This window comes from Geospiza fortis, unplaced genomic scaffold (assembly GCF_000277835.1).
Source record: "Geospiza fortis unplaced genomic scaffold, GeoFor_1.0 scaffold407, whole genome shotgun sequence".
NCBI classification, from domain to species: Eukaryota; Metazoa; Chordata; class Aves; order Passeriformes; family Thraupidae; genus Geospiza; species Geospiza fortis.
Window position 1 is genome coordinate 342,050 of NW_005054507.1, and position 18,579 is coordinate 360,628.

Below are 18,579 nucleotides of genomic sequence, written 5' to 3' on the forward strand. Positions count from 1 at the left end.
CCAGACAGATTTAACCTCAAGGAATTAAGCCAAAAATAAACTGGAAAAAAAACCTCAGAATCTAAGCAGTTTGGAGGTAAGGAACTGGCAAGGAAAAGACCTGATGTCTTCTGAACAGGAAGAATCCCTGCAGGAGCTAAACATTCAAATATGCCTTTGACATAAAAATTATAAAGATAGAGCAGGTATAATAGAGAAACAAAGAAACTAATGTAAGATCACTTAAATAAATCACTTTAAACCAGAAGACGTGAGGAAGAAATACAGAAAATGAATACTTTCTTCCCAAACTTCCAAGTTGAATTTTATTTTGTGTTAGTTTGCCTGCTTAGAGGATCCTGTGGCACACTGGCATTTATAGCATGCTTTTCATTCAGATGTATCAAAGACCATTTCAAAGAGACTGATCTCCTGAGATAGGAAATTACATTAACAGAGGAAAACTAACTTCATCAACATCATCAATGATGAGATAAAACAGAATCCAAATTTCAAAGTATTATTTAGTTTCAAATGCTTCTCTTCAGCTATAGAGAAAAATGGAATTTGAAGGAAGGCTTAAATCTAAATGTAATTATGCCCTTATTATGTATGAGCACAGAAATAAAAAGCCAGGAGGATGAAAGCACAGCTGGCCAGGACTTTATTTTGGAGGAGTCTTTAGGAGGATCAGATCTGAAATGACACAGAGGCAGGGAGCTCTGGGACTCTTTAGCTGTCTAAAGGCATCAGCAGTGCAAGGACAGAATTACCACAAACTTCAGCAGAGATAAAAGATCCCAAATCTGCCAGCTCCTGCGGAACAACTCAGAGAAAGCACCAGGCTCTCAGATTGGGGTTGGATAAAACTTGAGGTGGGACATGAGGACAGGAATCCCTTTTCACTTGGAGATGTACTTCCCAGGCCACACCTAAGTGTGATTAAAAACAAAAAACCAAACCAACAAGGAGGAAATCACTCATTACAATCCCAAGCTGCCAGTGCTTCCTGGTGGCTCCAGAACTGAGGAGGCTGTGCTGGGCAAGGACAGCTTTTGATGCAAGTGGAAATTCTGGGGGGAAATTTAAATTCTGTTTCCAGAGGGATGTCTGGAGATCCTCTACAGAAAATCTGTATTTATTTCTTACTTTCATTACTGACTTGCTGACAACCTCCTCTTGCCATGGCTCGCCTGCTCTCAGGAGGTCTCCGGCCCAGGCCCTGACACTTTGTCAGGTGCTGCTGGTTCTTGCCCAGTTCTTCAGGGGTTTCAGAGAATTCCACACTGGTTTGGGTTGGAAGTTCATCCCATTCCACCCCTGCCATGGGCTGGACACCTTCCATTGTCCCAGACCCTGTCCAACCTGGGATGGGGCAGCCACAGCTTCTTTGGGCAATGCTCGAGCAATTAAGAGTCTTCTGTAAAAATTCTGAACTGTTTGCTGTTTAAGGGCTCTAAAAAACTGCCTACAACTATGAAATGTTATAAAAATTACTCACCTTTGTTTATGATTCTACTGTAATATTAAGAGCTTTTTTACAATGCCTGTTCTTCATCTGTGCCCTGCTAGACCTGATTTTCTCTCCTGCTCTGTCGCAGAATTTGTATGACAAAACTTAAAAAGTCCAGTCTGTAGGTTATTTCGTTTCTTTCCATCTTTCCAGATACATTTTTTTCTGTAAATTAGATCATTTTGTCCATATTTTTCATTCCATAACTCTGACGTAAGATTTATGGATATCTAAGGGAGATGCAGCAGTGAAAGTCATTCGTCCAGCACCTAATGTTTTGAAGATGCCCCTAGAACCCTGCTGCCAGTTGTGACCAAAAAAATCCAAAACCTCTGGCACTCACAGAGCAATTGTGGCCTCCCCATCTTTTCTGAGTTCCATTAATACAAGTTTTGTTAACTCTGTGAGTAGATCTCTTCGGTGGGATCTGTACTCAGCAACTGTTCCTGATTACCAATGGAATTTCTAATGGAGTGAAATCAGTGCTCTCACTAGTGAGGACACCACGACAGTCCTCAAGTAACTTCAGGAGAACATTCATCCCACAAGAGTCACCAGAACAACCTCCAAGGACCACAGGCAGCTGAGAGGAGGGATTGGGTATTTGAAGCCAAGGTTCCTACAGAACTGAGGCTGTGTAGGGCAATTACAACCCTGAGAGGAAACCTTAGAAGGCAGCTTCAGATTCTGTAACACCATGAACTTCATAAATCCACAGAAACAACCCTGAAATAAAAACTTTATTTTCTTTAGCACCCAGAGAAACCTTTAATTAAAATTTAAAAATTAAAAAAGAATTGCAGAAGTCAATCCAGAGCCAAACTCCTCCACACAAACCTATGCAAAATAATTGAGTATTAAATGCTGCTTTCCAAAGAGGATGCAAATAAAATCAAGGCTCACTGAATTAGGTAAAAAACCCTGTCTGAAGTGGGTCCTTGACAAATACACACATATTCCCATTAGATTTCTCAGCTCTGGCACTTCAGAGCTGCAGGTAAATGTGATAAGCTGGATTTTCACAAGGAGGAAGAAAAATTCTCTGCCAAATGCAATCTACCTGAGGCTTTCACAAGGACACAGCACCAAGCACTGAGTGAGGACTGATGGGCTGCACTGAGACGGAAACACTGTGCAGGAAAACAGCACAGGGAGATGGAACTCGGCTCCTCCTACTGCTGAAACAACTCCTGATCACAGGGATGAAAAATAATAGAGTGTTTGCTAATCTGTAGGGTGACAAAAGTTTGCTTGAACTGCACCAAACACAGGGGAAAGATAATTAAAATAGGACAATGCATCAGGGTTTGTGACTCAGCAGGCCTAGGTGAGGAAGAAATCTAAAAGGAATATCTGGAAAAACATTTCTACTTTATGCCACACTGAGCTTGTGATGAATTTTCTGCTGTGTGTTCTACAAATGGCTTTGAAATGTTTTTTGGCAGAAGTGAACACCTCTAGGAAATGTAAAGGTTTTTACATTTTACACTGGCCAATCCCCATGTCCTGAGGCAGCTCCCAAAGCAGCCATGACACATGGCCATACAGAAAGCATTTCCTAGATCTCAGCTAACAAATCACACCCACAGCACCTCTGCATGAGGAATACCAAGCCCTGAAGCACTAAGCTCACTTGGTTTTTCACTGCCAAGTTCTTCCAGAGCTTGAATCTTCCAAAAGATCCCCATTGTTTCAGTGTTCAGCCTGCCTGGCTGCCACAGAGCAATCAGTCAAGCTCTATGTATTTGCTGTATAAAATCCAACGAATCCTACAATTTTTAGCTCACATCATTTTTAAGTGAGTAGTCATTAAAACTTAAGCACTTGCTCATTGCTTTAGAATCCATGGAATTGATTGATAATTAATGGCTCTGGCTATCCATAACTACTGAGAGAGTGACTCCTGTGCTAAATGCAGAGTGCTCCACAAGCTCATTAATTAGTAAGAGCGCCTTTAAATTCAGCAAGAAATCAATCACCGAACTGCTGAGATTGTATCAGTGTGAGAAGACAATGCTGGGCAACTCCTTGCTTAGTTTACATAGACACATCAATCATCTTTTTATCATCTTTTTATTCTGATTTATTGAGCTCTACACCAGGAGAGGATGCTTGCTTATCTCCCAGTGACTGATTCAACTGCAGAGCAGTGTGGGCACCAGGGATGTCCAGCATTTGGGAAAACAGATGCTGCCCAAATTTATTGTACAGCCTGCCAAAAAATTACTGGCACCTAGCAAGGTGTGTGTGGGAGAACTGTAGAATGAGTAAAGCTGCATAAACAACATATTTATTTTTAAAAATAATTTGTAGAAGTGGTTTGATGCTCACTGGCTGAAGGGAGCTGCAAAGGAACAAATTCATTAAGTGACAGCTCCCTCCTGGAGCTGAAGGAAGTCATGCAGGGCTGGAAGCTGAAGCTGCACTAACACATCTCAGGTAGGACAGGTTAATAAAACAATCAATTTATGGAACTTGAGCTCTGAATTTTGTATCATCTTACACCTCAGAACAAGGCTGCTTTTCCAAATGTGCTCAGTTACACACACAGATTTAATGCAAGAATGGAGAGGTGCCTTACAGAGGAAGGGATCACAGCAGCCCCTTCCATCCTGATCTAACACAAACATTCCCAGCACAGCTGTTTCTCAAGAATCAGCAAGAAGAATTTGCTACCTCTGATGGGATTTTTCCAGCATCTGCAAGGCAGGAGTGATTTGTGATGACCTGGAGCTGACCAAAGCCAACCTCAGCTCTCAAAAACCACAGGCAATGCCTGGGATTAGCTGGTACCCTCAGGATTTCAGATCTGAAGGGACATCAGTGAAATTCTGAGTCACCCACTCTGGGAGAAGCACAGGAGACAGCCCTGGGTGCAGTTTTTGGCTGTCACACACCCCACACTCCCAGGACTCCCCTGCACACAGATGTTTGTGTGCAGAACTGTTTCTGTAGGGATGGATTTGCACATCTGTCCATACAGATACTGCACATATATAACATATACACTATTTTTATAATCCTATTATACATGTAAACAACACTTAGAGGAAAGAAAACTAATTAGCATTCCCATATTAATCCTATTGGGCATTGCAAGTATTTCTTAAGAGCCAGGATGGCACCACAGCAGTCTGACTCCACAACGAAGTGTTTATGTAAAATATGACATCTCTGCCACAGGGAACCAAAACAACTCAGGCTGCAAGTGCAGCTTTTCCTCTCCCTTGCATTATTTATTCTCTCCACAAAGGCATCATTGGGTTTTTTTGATGTCACCACAAAACACTACAGAAAATCCAGCCCTACCTGGTGCTGTCACTACACACACAATTAATTCAGATAAGCTCAAAAAAGAAAATTAAAATGGCATAATATGAATTTTAGAGACGCTTATGAGACCACTAGGAGTTTAATAAATAAAAAATGTTTTTTCCCAAAAAACTGTGATTTAGAAGACTGTCAAAAAAACAGCCCAATTTCCTTTTCACTTCTTCAAACAACTTCCATGTAATTAGTTAATTAGTGTAGCAGTACCTATTTTTGAGGGCTCACCTCTGGTTTTGAGGGAGGTGTGTCTTTAAAATCAGGCAGCATTTTCCTTTCTGTGGATTCCCAAGATTTCCAATCTCTCAATGAGGCTGTGAGGTGCAGGACAGCAATTTGAACCACCCAGAGGGTGGAATGGGATGGGCTTTAAGGTTCCTTCCAACCCAAACCATTCTAAAACAAAATCCATGCTAAAACAAAAGCACAGAGACCCCTCTCCTCCAGAGGAGGTTTGCAGGTAATTTTTTCCAGCTTTGCTGTATGTTCTCATCTCAGCTCTGCACACATGGATGAATACCAGAATAGCTACAAGATCTCATTAATCAAAAAATAGCTGGAAAGATGAACTTGCAATCCTGGTATTTCCTCTTGAAAAAATGAGATAAATTAGGTGCACTGCCTGACTGTACTTTCAATGAACTCTTCAAATCAACATTTGCTTACCTGGAAACTTTCTGCAATCTTAAAGGTTAACTTCAACAAAAGTGTCAGAAGAGTTTAATTAGAACAAGATGTCTTGAGCATAACTAGGTGTGAGTTCTGTGTGCTTGAGGAATACATCCATGACATGATGGAATTTTGGAGATGGATACAAAGGAGAAATTGGCACTTTTGCTCTGAAGTGAGCAGTACATCTCATTTATGTTCACCAGGCCATGTTCTGCTTTGCCCAGTCCTTAATACACCAATATTAGGATCAGTAAAAAGAAAACAGAAGTTTCCACTCCTGTTCTTTAAACTTGCCCAGATTTCTCCTGGCTTTATAAACACATGCAACATGGAATAGCTCAGAGTAAAAGAGCTGCCTTTGGAAAGAGACAGAGAGAGAGAGGAGATCTTCTCACACATCTTCTAAGACAAAGGTCACCCACGTCACCATGTCAAACCATCAGCTTGCTGCACAGCACATGCACAACTGCAGGGAAATCTCAGACACAAGAAGGGAAAGATCATCTATTTTGGGGCTGTGACCACATTGTGGCCCACAAGCCCAGCACATGGTGACTAACTCTGCTGGGTGCAGTTTGCTTTCCCAGAGAAAGCCCTTTTTGTTCCAATAACTGGCTGCTGACACAATGAGTCACTCAGCTACCTCAAGCAGCAGCTCCACCACTCTAAAAGGAACTGGCTGGGAAGTGCTGAGTACAGAATGTGTGCTTGTTTAGGAACAACCTGCCTTAAATAAACCACTGACTCACCTTGTCACGCAAATGATGCTCTGCAGCCTCAATATTCAAAGGATCGTCAAAATTCAAAAGATCCTGGAAAAGAAAGAAAGAACATTGAAGGGGCTCCCACTCACTGCATCACCAGGAGCCCAAAGCCCTCAGGAACAAGAAAATGGAATGAAGCAAACAGGGCAACAGGTTTTATTTCATCATTTTTTTCATCATTGCATCATTTAATCACTGCCTCGGTGCCAAAGGTAAATGCAAATGAGTAATTTGGTAATTGGAAACCAAATCACAGAGCAATTAAATGGTAACAGCACCAGGGCATTTAAGCCCTGCTGGTGTGGGCCCCATGACACTTCTCCCTGGAAGTGAAAGTATTTCTATCAGAAAACTAAATTTTAGAGGAACAGTCAAACTTTCAGGAGGCACAATTCCTGTTGATTTTTGTTAGAGGGCAAAGTAAACCTTGAAAAAAACTTCTGCAAACAGTGTGCTGATAAAGTGGGAGTTTCCTTAATTCCACCTCCACAGAAAAGCAATTTCACTCTCTCTGTGGAGAAGTAATTCCATTCTCTCTGTGAGCTGGAGCCTGACAGGGAAGTTTTAGTGCTCTGGGAAAAACAGGGGAGTGGAAATAGAGGAAATAATGGAAATAGAGGTAAAAGAGTGCAAAGATCCTGAGAACTAAGGACATGTGGGGTCAGGGAGCAGAAATAGTCCTGACAAACCTCAGGCCTCTCAATTTAATCTCACATATTTACTTTGGAAGGAGAAAGGGTTTAGGGTTAAAAACAATGGAGAAGAGGAATCAGCATTAAAAATAACACTGCATCACAAGTGGTAGATAAAACCAGCACTGAGAGATAAACAAAACAATGGGAAAGATTCCACTGATTGATGAATGGATGGAAGGATGATGAATGATGAACTGACGAATGGAAAAACATATTTGCCTTTAGAAACAAACTGTAGGTTTGCTGATAAATTAAATTGGAGATTGAAAGATAAAAAACACTGGGGAAAAACCCTAAATTCCACAAGAATTAAAAATTAAAAAGGAGGGTTATACACTAGAGGGAAATCTTAGGTATCAGGCATTTCAGGAAGTCTGTATCTCTTAAGTACCTCAGCCAACAGGGAAAGAGAGAGGGAAATGGGGCTGGGAAATCAGGATAAAAAGGAGGCTGCATGCTCCAAAAATTGGAGAGACCCCAGTGAAAATGCCCCATGGCCTCTCCCTTTATTTGAATAAAATAAAAGGACTCTTCTGTCTCCTTTTTGGACATAAACCTCTGGTGTTTGTGGATTCACTTTCCTGACATAGCCATGACAAATCCCCATGACCTCCTAAGCAGGACCACCCCTCCCTGCAGCTCTTGGCCCAATATTTTGATTTTATGCAGCTCTGCCCCGAGGATTTTGCTTCCTTCCACTTACTTGGCAGGCACAGGGAGACTGACTCTGAAATGCAATTGACTTTTGCTGGAAAGGCAAATACTCTCCAAACTTTTACACCAATTTACCAAAGAAATTGTTGAAAAAACCAACCAAGACTTTGGATGCCAGGAAATCCAAGTTTCCTTCTACACCCTGGAGTGGCTGGGGCGGTCCCTCCAGAGGAGATGACAAATGTGGCCACCAAGTTAGTGCTGCTCTTTGCTTTCTCCTGGCCTTCCCACTCAGCAGCAATGGCTGAGGAAAGGAATCCCTAAAAAAGGTAACTTTTGTAAAGACTTAGCTTCTCTCCACTTTTAGGGCAAAAGCAGCTGTTGCATCCTGCCTGCCTCTTGCAGCTTCCTGCCCTCTCCTCCATCTTCAAGGTGCTCCTACAATTACAGGTTCCTTGCTCCCAGCAATCTTCAAAAAACAGGGGAGGAAATGGGATCCCTGAATAAAATCACATAAATTCTGTGACAAGTCAGGTTTTATGCAAACAAGGAATGAGACTGCAGGGCAGACATTAATTCCTAAATAGGATTTTTTAAAAGACTACCAACACAATTCCTTCTCAGAGCAGTATAAATTTCTATTTCATGCAAATCAGCAGAAATAGTTTAATACTGTGTGGAAGATCCCAAATAATTTGTTATCAAAATATCCCCTAATATTTCTAACTGAAGTAAAATCCATGTACAAAAAGCTGGCATTTCAGACACTCTGGATGAGTTCCACAAACAAAAGCACAGTATGATTTCATACTCATCCAACACCCCGCTGAAGCCAAGGGAAATCAAGACCTAAACTTTTACAGGCAGTTGGGTTTGTCATTGGGTGATGCTGAAACTAAACCAGGCAGGAAAAAGAAAAGAGGACATACAAAATATTCCTTTACTTACAGTAAATAAAGAGTTTAACCCCCAGACAATATCCTGCAAAGAAAAACACAGTTAATTAGACAGGCATTTCAGGAGTTTTGAACATGTTCACAAACTTAATTTTTCCATTTAATTAAACTTAATTAATCCATTAAATAACTGGAAAAAACCTAGATTAGGAGTAATGTATGACTAATATAAAACAAAATGCTGAAAAGGCTTTCCCATTTCATGGCCACTTGATATTCAGAAGTCAGCAAAACCCAAATACTGCATATTCAAACAGATGGTCAGAGCTTTCTGTGTGTATTCCTGTTACTCCTGCATTCAGGGAGAGGAGTGATAACTTAGGATTTGCCACCAGCTGAAAACTGCACTGCTTAAAGGGTGGGTAATGAAAGTTAATTCAGCAATCTACTCTTAAATTAAAGAGGGGTCACACAAATACTTGAAACTGTCAGAGAAAAGAGGGTGAGCTGTAGTAGGAGTACAGAGAAATACTATTTTTACATAAACATATGTCTCAAGTCATTCCACAGCTAAAATACAAATTTACAATAAGGATAAAGCCTCCAAGTACCAAACTTCCTATGCACAGCAAAGACCTTCAATAAATGAGTGTATGTGAGCTTGTTTCCTGCTCTGGGCCCTGTGCTGAGGGTGTGGAGCACAGAAATCCATATCCCTTAAGGACCCTGTCCAATTATGCCCTAATGAACAAGACACGATGTCAGCATTCCACAGCCTCTCACCATCCCATTTCCCTCTGCTCCTGCACAAAAAAACCCACCCAGTTTAGCTGCTTTTGGCCTGGAATTCTCAAGCAAACTGGATTCTATTTGCCATCTGGATGGCAGCTGTTTTCTGCTAAGTTTCCTTATCTCTTCCACAACACCTGCAGATAACAGGCTATTGAATGTCACTGCATGGCTGATAAGAATTACAGCATCCCATTGGGAGATGTGAGCCCAGAGGGAGGAGCCAAGCATTCCTACCCGGATATAATCTGGGGATTCTGGAACACCAGTGTCACTATAGAACATGAAAGAATACAAGCTCACACCGCTGCTCTCAAGGTGAAGAAGAAAAGGAAGTTTATTTTCTGACTCCAACATTTATAGATTGCCAAAAGTGACAGTGGATTGGAGGGTGACAGTGCCATCTCTCCAATGACACTGGACAAACCAACAGTCTATCAAATTTCTCCTCCTCCATAAAACAATGCAAAACAATCAGTTATTTACATAAAGTGTGTGAGAAAGCTCGCTACAAGAATCTCAACATAAGAAGGCTTAGAAAATCTTAAAAAATCAGGGTGACACATCAGCACAGCTTCTCCACTGGATTTCCTAGAGGAACAGCTGCCTCTTCTTCCCCTGGATCTTCAGAGGAAGACTCCACCCTTTTCTAAAGGACCCCTGCTCCACCAGAACCACACCTGGCACTACAGCAGGACTGCAGCCACAATTCCAATTGAACTGCTACCAACAGGGTGTCAGGCTGTGTTCTGACTCTGTCAGTGTTGGTTTAGTTTACTGCATTGTTTGTTTTATCCTTTATTTTCTTTCCTGTTGAAGAACTGTTATTTCTGCTCCCATATTTTTTGCCTGAGAGCCCCTTATTTTAAAATTTGTAGCAATTTGGAGGGGGGGGGGTTAATTTTCTCCATTTTAGGGGAGGCTCCTGCCTTCCTTAGCAGACACGTGTCTTTCCAAACCAAGACAGCTTTGAAAACATCAATGTGCCCAGCAGGGCGGGCACTGCCAGCCTTTCCAGCCTCAGCACCTTCTCAAGTGTGGCAAAGACAGCAACTTTCAAACGTGGTAGCACAGACACATGAACTGCACAAAACGGGTGACCCAGACATTTAATTCCAGTTATCTGTAAATATCTGTAGTGCTGAGCAGTCAGCCTCACTCCCAAAGAACAGCTCTGCCAGTTCCCTGGTAAGCAGGAGAAAAATGAACATTTAATTCCACTTATCTGTAAATTTTAAGACTCTAGTGCTGAGCAGTCACCCTCACTCCCATAGAACAGCTCTGCCAGTTCCCTGGCAAGGAGGAGAAAAACTAACATTTCAATTTTAATTGTTTTATTATTCAATTATTTCAAAGAAGGGATGGAAATCATTGTTTCACACTTTATTTAAGCTTCTGTGCTCATTCAACTGCTGGAACAGACACCAGGCATAGCAGAGGGCAGCAGAGCATGATGTTAAGGACACCTGTATTAATCTTAGGGGTAAATTATTAGTACAATGCAGTGATGTGCCAAAGTCACAGATTAAAGGAAGATTTGTTGGCATGGAGAGCAGGAAAAGGCAGGAAGGTCTCAATTTCCACTTGGTTCTCCCACATCCAGGCATCAGAGGGTGCTCAGCAGTTCTAGGCAACCCCTCTGCCCCCAAAGGTCAGGAGGCCATTCCACTGCAGCCCTCCAAGGCCGTTCTGTCCTTCAGGGAGGCAGAATTGCAGGGAAAAATGACATTTTTAGAAGTTGCCTTCTAGCTACACCATGGGACAGTAGGCTGCGGCTGCAGAACCACAACACTGAGCATTAAAACCATCCTGGACAGGTACAAGGTCACCTGAGTACTCTGGGGCCTGGCCATTTCTAACTCCTGAATGCCAAACCTGCATCCCCAGGGTTACAAACTGTCCACAGCTGTTCCAGCACCAGCACGGATGAAAAGGAACCAACCAGGAGCAAGGCAGTGCCTTCCAAAATCCTCAGGAGCTCATCTTCTCCTTACCCTGAGCAGTGCTGACCCCCCCCCCTGCTCTGCCAGAAGCTCCCCAGACACCAGCAGAGCTCTCTCCAGACAAAATTCCCCCTTGTCCAAGACAAGCTCCAATGCCTCACACAGGTAAATGCTGCAGCTCAAAAAGGAGATGTGATATCATATTTTCCTATTATACAATCAATTGTTCCCAAATTCTTATTTGCTGAACCCTGGTTTTAATGCTTTGGCGTGCTTGACTCACTTGAGCTGGCTTTACAGAGCTCTATTAGAAAATAAAAAAGGAAACATCAAACAAAAAAAACCCAACAAAAACCTTTGTACAGGCATAAGCTGTCAGAATGCTGTACATCTCCAGTGCCATTCCAGACACCAAAAAGTATAACAGGATTACTATTATTACTGAATAATTTACCTGTGAAAGTCTTAATACCATTTTTGATGTTTCCATCTATTCAAGTTTTATGATTTGCTGGATTCCTTTCATACCCTTGCATGCCTCCATAAGAAAATAATGCTAAATTACCACCAGAGGACAAGTGCTTTTTGTAATGAGCTTGAGGCTAGGCTGGATTGAAATCTAGGATATTGAGAAAGGGAAGTGGGATGGAACAGATGAGCAAAAGTGAAGCAAGTATTTGGTATCTGAAGAACTCAACACTGTTGAATCTTGCAGAAATAATCACTCTGCATTGCTGACTTCAGCACAGCTGCTGGCTGCAGGCAGATAAGCACAGCCTTGATGCTTGCTTTGGGTTTTCCTGAGGAACCAGAAGGATGTGCAAGCCCCTGAAGAGCTTGTCAGATTTAACAGCTAAAAAACTTCTGTTCTCCTTGAGCATAATAAAGCATCAGGCTTGGCTTCAAATATTTACTGAACTTGTGGCTTAAATAGCCTGAAAATCAAGTTAAGCCCATGTGCAGGAGTTTTTAAAGGTGATCTTCACAGGGAGGAGCAGGGCAGATGGCCCTGAGAATGTTCATGGTGCACACCTTGACAGCCCGCTCCAGTGAGAACCCACTTGTTCAAGATCACACATCTGTACCTGACAAAGCTGCTTCCTTTACAAAGCTGCTTTTCATCAGACTTCTCCTCTGGGTTTAACATCAAACTTGCAGAGGACAAGGGCACCACTACTGAGAGGCAGCCACAGAGCAAAGCTCAGAGCCTCTGCTTTTGGCCCAAGCCTGCTTTTTGTGCTGGACCTGCAGCCTGGTGTCCCAGACTGCAAGGCAAGATGTATTCTATTACCATCTGTATGGCAGTTGTCTTTTGTCAAGTGGGCAGTTTGCCTTATCTCTCTCTGAGTGATCACAGTAAGTCCTCTCTGGGAGGGGACAGCTGCTGATAAGAGGCTATTGAATGTCACAGCATGGCTGATAAGAACTACAGCATCCCACTGGGAGATGTGAGCCCAGAGGGAGGAGCCAAGCATTCCTACCTGGATATAATCTGGGGATTCTGGAACACCAGCACAGCTTCTCCGCTGGATTTCCCAGAGGAACAGCAGCTGTCTCTTCCCCTGGATCTTCAGAGGAAGACTACACCCTTTTCTAAAGGATCTCTGCTCCAGCAGAACCACCCTGACACTGCAGCAGGGCTGCAGCCACAATTCCAATGGGAATGCTGCCAACACCCTGACCAACAGGGTGTCGGGTTGTGCTCTGACTCTGTCAGTGTTGGTTTAGTTTACTGCATTGTTTATTTTATCCTTTTATTTTCTTCCCTATTAAAGAACTGTTATTCCCGCTCCCATAATTTTTGTTGCCTGAGAGCCCCTTAATTTAAAATTTGTAGCAATTTGGAGGGGGGGGATTCATTTTCTCCATTTCAGGGGAGGCTCCTGCCTTCCTTAGCAGACACCTGGCTTTCCAAACCAAGACACCTGGGCTGCCAAATTCCTTGAGCTGCTGTACCTGGCTCCTGCTCCAGCCTGCCCAGGCTGCTCCCTTGGTGGTGGTCCCACAGCTTTGCCATCAGCTCAGATGTCACCCATGGCTCAGATGCTTTGGGAGTCCAAGGCAGGTCTTAGATATGCAAGTGGGTTTAATTCACATTTATTGTTAGTTCAGAGGAGGCAATGATGGTGTTTGAAATCAACAACTGGGGTTCCCAAGCACTGCGGTACCTGGTTTTAAGTCCACAGTGGGTGAGGGGAATATGGAATAGTGAGGGAAGCACACTCTGCTCCATGGCACGGCCAGCATCCTGGGCTGGAGCATGGGGAGGTCAACACAGGCAAGTCAGAAGTCCAACAGACTGCTGTAAACACCCCTTTAGAATGGTCCCTTTTCTTTCTGCACTATTTTTGTGCTGCATCTGAGTGAAAAGTTACACTAAACCCCTGCCCACAGATTTATTTACAGCATGCCAAACGAGGAGAAAAAACCTGCTGCTGCAGCAGTGTCTGAAGTTCAAGAATCCTCAAAATCCTCAATGCAGCTTTTGAAACAACCTCTCCTGAGGCCAAGGAGCCTCAAAGCTTTGCATTTCTAGGAGGTCTTAACTCAGCCACTGATCTTGCCAAGGGACAGTTCTCAGAGCCACTTCACAAAAGCAATGCCACTGAAACCATGCCACACACAAGGGGCTCAGAAAGACAACCACAAACACTTCTGGAGAGAGAAAGCAAACATGGAATTGCAAATTAAGATTAAATTAAAATCTTCCAGTTTACCTCACTGTTTTTGAGGTATGGAATTAATTAAGATTAAATTAATATTTTCCTTTAACAGGCAAAGTATATTTAATACATTAATTTAAGAAGAGAGCAAACCAGACAAAAGCACCTAACAAACTTCCAATCAAAGAAATTCCCTTAAGGGATCCAAGAAGCATTTCTGATCTAACAGACTGAACAAAACAAAGCTCATTGCTAAACAATTCTTTATAAACAAACAATTTAACCCAGTCAGATGAACAAAAGGAGCAGCAGCCATTTATACTAGCACATGTCTGAGGCAAATTTTTTTGGTTTGTTTTAAAAAGGGCTGGAAATGCCACTCTAAAGTCCAGCTTGCTCTAGTCCAGGCCATGCATGGCCAAGCCCTGGGGAAGCTCTCTGCTGTCCTGTCTGCCTATTCACCACCTCAAGGTGGTCTTCCTCTTCCTTTCCCTTCTTCCACCATCTCTTAAAAACAAGCCCAGCTTCTTCCTCTCTTCACTGCAGCCTAAAAAACCAAGCACACTGCATCCCACCCCACCAAATAATCACTGGTCCTGGGGATCAAAAAGAAAATTTTCCTTCCAGAGACATAGGCACTTTTAAGCTTATGAAAAAGCTTCTTCTCTCCTAAACTGTCTGCTCCCAAACAAAATCTCTTTTTATGTTTCCTCTCCCGCTCCTCTCTAATCTTGCAAAAGTTGAAAAACATTGTTTCCACCTAGAAAAAGGCGGCAGAGTGACTGCCACCTTTCTTCAGCCACCCACAAAAGCCACCTCAGCTGTCATGTGCCTGTCATCCCTGCCTGTGCTTCCCACCCAAACACTGCTGCAGCTCCCCCCAGGGCTCTGGGTAACCTAAAAGGCACAAACTGCTCCAGTTAGCAAACACAAAACCAGGAGGAAGGCTGGAAAAGCATTTCTTTTGCACTGTAATATAGGAGGGGAAGGCAAACAGGACCAATTTGCTGTCCCAGAGCAGGGCAGCTGGGAGGTGCCAAGCATGCAGAGCACTCCTCTCCCATCCCTCATTCTGTCACTGACTCCTTGACCCCTGTCCTCGTGGTTACTGCAGGACAAGTGGATAATGCTGGGGAAATTGTTCCCTGGGGAATTCTCTGTAACTTCTTAATGAACTACACCACAGTGATCACAGCACTGAGGGCATCACCCTCTGGAGACCACTCTGCTCAGTGCATTAAAGCTGACACTAATTGAATATTCAAAAATCAGCAGTTTGGGGAGAACAAGCATGGGTTAATTACAAGTACTGAGGTATCAGCTCTCCTCACTCACATACCCATAGTAACAGCTACTGTACCTACACCAAAGATTTGGCTTTGCCAGGGGACATTAAAGAGAGGAAATTAAAATTTTGCAAATAATTTCTGAAGCAAAAGCCATTAGAAGACACTGAGCTGTATATTTTCACCAGCCTGGGCATGTATGGAGGAGAAAGAAATAAATCACCTCTTACAAAACTGATAAAGCCAATTTATAATGAAGTCAAAATACAAAACATATCTCTTTGGAAAAATATTTCCTGAAGCTCATTTTAAGAAAAAACTGAATGTCAGATCCGCACAGAAGATTGTCTTCAGCAGTTCATAGCTTATTTTTCAAAATACTGGGTCTGAAGTTGTTATCTAGGGCTTATTCAATTTTTAGAGGTGAGGAAAACACATAAAAAGACCAACTCCAAAAGAGGATTTGAATAAATCAACAGCTGCACAATGTTATCATAATGCTGAGAAAAACAGCCTGAGCAACAAGAATTAATGTAACATAAAGCATGCAGCTTTCTTTTTTCCCTTCATGCTCAAGACAGTGACATTTACTTTGTCTGTTCCAAATACTCCTCTACACTAATTACAGATGATGCTGACAGCAGACCATCTATTTTCCCTGAGATGATAGGTGAAAGTTTTGTACTTTCAAAACTCCTCAGCTTGATGCTTAAACATTGAGGTAAACTGGGAAAATGAAGTCAGGACCCTCTGATTTATTTCTCCAAGAGATGAGTTTGACATTTGGATGATTCCAAATGAAGTCATTCCAGTGCCTGAAGACAAGGGCAGAACCAGTGAACCAAAGAGGACAAAATGCTGCCATTTAGTATTAAAACATTAATTAAATAAGCAAGGCTCCAAAGGATCAACTCCAAGTAGCAATAGTTTACTGGAAATGAGTCTTAATTCCTTTTAGATCAGGTAATCTAATAGCACAGACAGATATTTATGAACCTAGGATCTGGAGTTATGGGAGAGAAATTCCTGAAAAAACAGTCGTTTCCTGGAGGGGGGCATGAAAAGCTGTCTGCAGATCTGTAGTTTAAGATCACCTGGATGTTTCCTGCTCCTGGCTCTCCTGAGAGCAATAACACAAAAATTACAAAACCCAGCACTTGGAACTATCATCTCAGTGAAAAACTGAACTGCACATATACCTAACAAACACGGAAAACAGAAAACAGCCCAGCTAGCTGAGCCCAGCTGATCTCTGTGAGAACACAGCTACAAAAAGAAGAAAAAGGACAAATATTCCCTGCGAACATCCATCATACCTTTTTAAACACTGGCTTTACTGCTCATATGCTCAGCCCTCCACAGAGTTGCCCAAGTATGCTTTGCTTATTTTTAAGGTCCATCAATCAGGCAGTGATTTATGAACCCATTTCCACCTGCAGTTAGACATAACTGCAGAAGGATCCTAACTTTTAGAACCAGTCAGGCATTTAAAATACACATCCAGTTGTTCAGTTCTTAAAATCAATCACCTGAGATGTTCTCAGAGCAAAATGAAAACAAGCATTTAGGAAAAGTGAGGAGTATTAAGGAGAACTAACTGAGCTAGGCAGGTGATAATCCTGGCAAATGAGGCACATGTTGGGGACTAACAGGAGCCACTAAAGCACTTTGGAGTTTGAAATTGAAATTACTGAAGGGTACAAAGCAGAGCAGCAGAGAAACAGCAGCAGTGTGAAGTCCTGCGAGGTATTTAAAAGTTGGTACTTCTAATGACATTAAAAAAACCTGAGAACAAAATGAAATTAAAACCATCTATTTGCTTTCTGCCTGGGAAATTTTCATTTTGACCATCAAAACTAAAAACAGGAGAAAAGCAAGTTCAGACACTGAGCAGGGCCCAAAGTAACTGCAGCACTCTCCAGCTTTGTGAATAAGCTGCTCTGGAGAGGAAAGTGTGCAATAAAATGATGCAGCATGTGACAGAATGGAGACTGAAAGGTAAATAAGCTCCTGTTGCTAATTCAGGTTTAGCTACAAAGGAGCAGAAGGAACACAAAACTCACAAAGGAGCAGAAGGAACACAAAGATCAGCTGGGAAGCACTGCAGCAGTGTTCACACAACCCACAACCTGGAGACCAATCACTACCAGAAATTATCTAAGGGTTTGGGATTCTGGAGTGTTTCTGTGAATAAAAAGAAAGTGATTTTTAAAGTGTATATATAGACAGGTTGGCAGGTTAATGTTTTAAACCTGTTTCAGGATAAGAGCCCAGCTCTGCTCAGAACCTGATTTCAAAACAGCATCTCATGCAGGAGCTCAGAAATAGCACATTCTTTATTTCCCTCACTCACACACAGGCTGCTCTTCACAGTGGTCCATGGAAATGTGTTCCCAAGCACAAAGAAGGGAAAAAAGATAAAGCTCAACACTTGGTAACTGAGGAGAATTCAATCGTGGATGAGATGACACCAAGTGCAAAAAAATGCTGGGAAACAAAACTGAGTTGGGTCTTCCCCCCTTAAGAATTCTCCACACTGTAAAAAATACATTTGATCAGGGAAGTTTTCCAGACAATTTAACAGATTTTTTTTTCCAGAAAGTTTCTTCATGTTTCTACCCATTTGACAACAAAAATAATAAAAAGGTCACAGCAGTTGATTTTGAAGGATTTTACATTTAAGAGCTCTGCTGTCACCACAAGGGTTCCAAAACGAGACACAACCAAAAACTTGAGCCTTCTAAAGGGTTAAGCACACAAGCTCCACACATGCAGCTGGTTTGTGCATGGGGCTTCTCATGTGTATTCTCAACTTGAATGGCTTCTGTAATGCCCTTGGAACAGTTTTTGTGGCAGAAGGACGTGCCCACTCCCAATTTAATTCTTTAGGAGTAGTTCAGAGTGCTTTATTGGGCAGGTCTGGGTGCTATTCCTCCAGAAAATCAGGCTGACTTCATATTATTGACAAATTCAATACTGATTTTCAAGTCCATAACAGGCCAAGAGTGGATTCCTACCCACAGAGCTTCTGTGCAAATTCTCACTGCTTCCCTTGTGGTGATGAAAAGCTGTAAAAAGTGAGCTCAAAACTGTGGTGCTTCAGTGTTCAAAAATTTAAAAATCAAAGGAGGACACCTGATTTTTCTCTTTTTGAAGTTAAGCTACTAGTTCCTTTTCTCTTGCTGAATCTTTCCTTTCCACAACCACAGAAAAAGCTTCTGTCTTTTGGGTTTCTTGTCCACTTCTACTAATTTTTAAGCTTAAAACTTTCTCTGAATGAAAATACAGGGACAGGAAGAGAACTAGTTAACTTAAATTACTCATTGCCTTGATTTAACCTGAGGTGAAAACAGAAACACAAAGGGCAAAACAAAATCACACAAACAGATGAAAAAACA

The 18,579-nt window shown here is 42.2% G+C and overlaps 1 protein-coding gene across 1 annotated transcript in view; it reads right to left on the minus strand.

Moving 5' to 3' along the window:
• The window catches only part of UBE2F (ubiquitin conjugating enzyme E2 F (putative)), a 58,925-nt gene that overhangs the window by 14,391 nt on the left and 25,955 nt on the right, over positions 1 to 18,579 (minus strand). The window contains exons 7-8 of the mRNA XM_005428830.3: positions 8,553 to 8,585; positions 6,241 to 6,303 (exon numbers count right to left, since the gene is read on the minus strand). Of these exons, the coding sequence (XP_005428887.1) occupies positions 6,241 to 6,303; positions 8,553 to 8,585 (96 nt within the window). The remainder of the gene's footprint in view (positions 1 to 6,240; positions 6,304 to 8,552; positions 8,586 to 18,579) is intronic.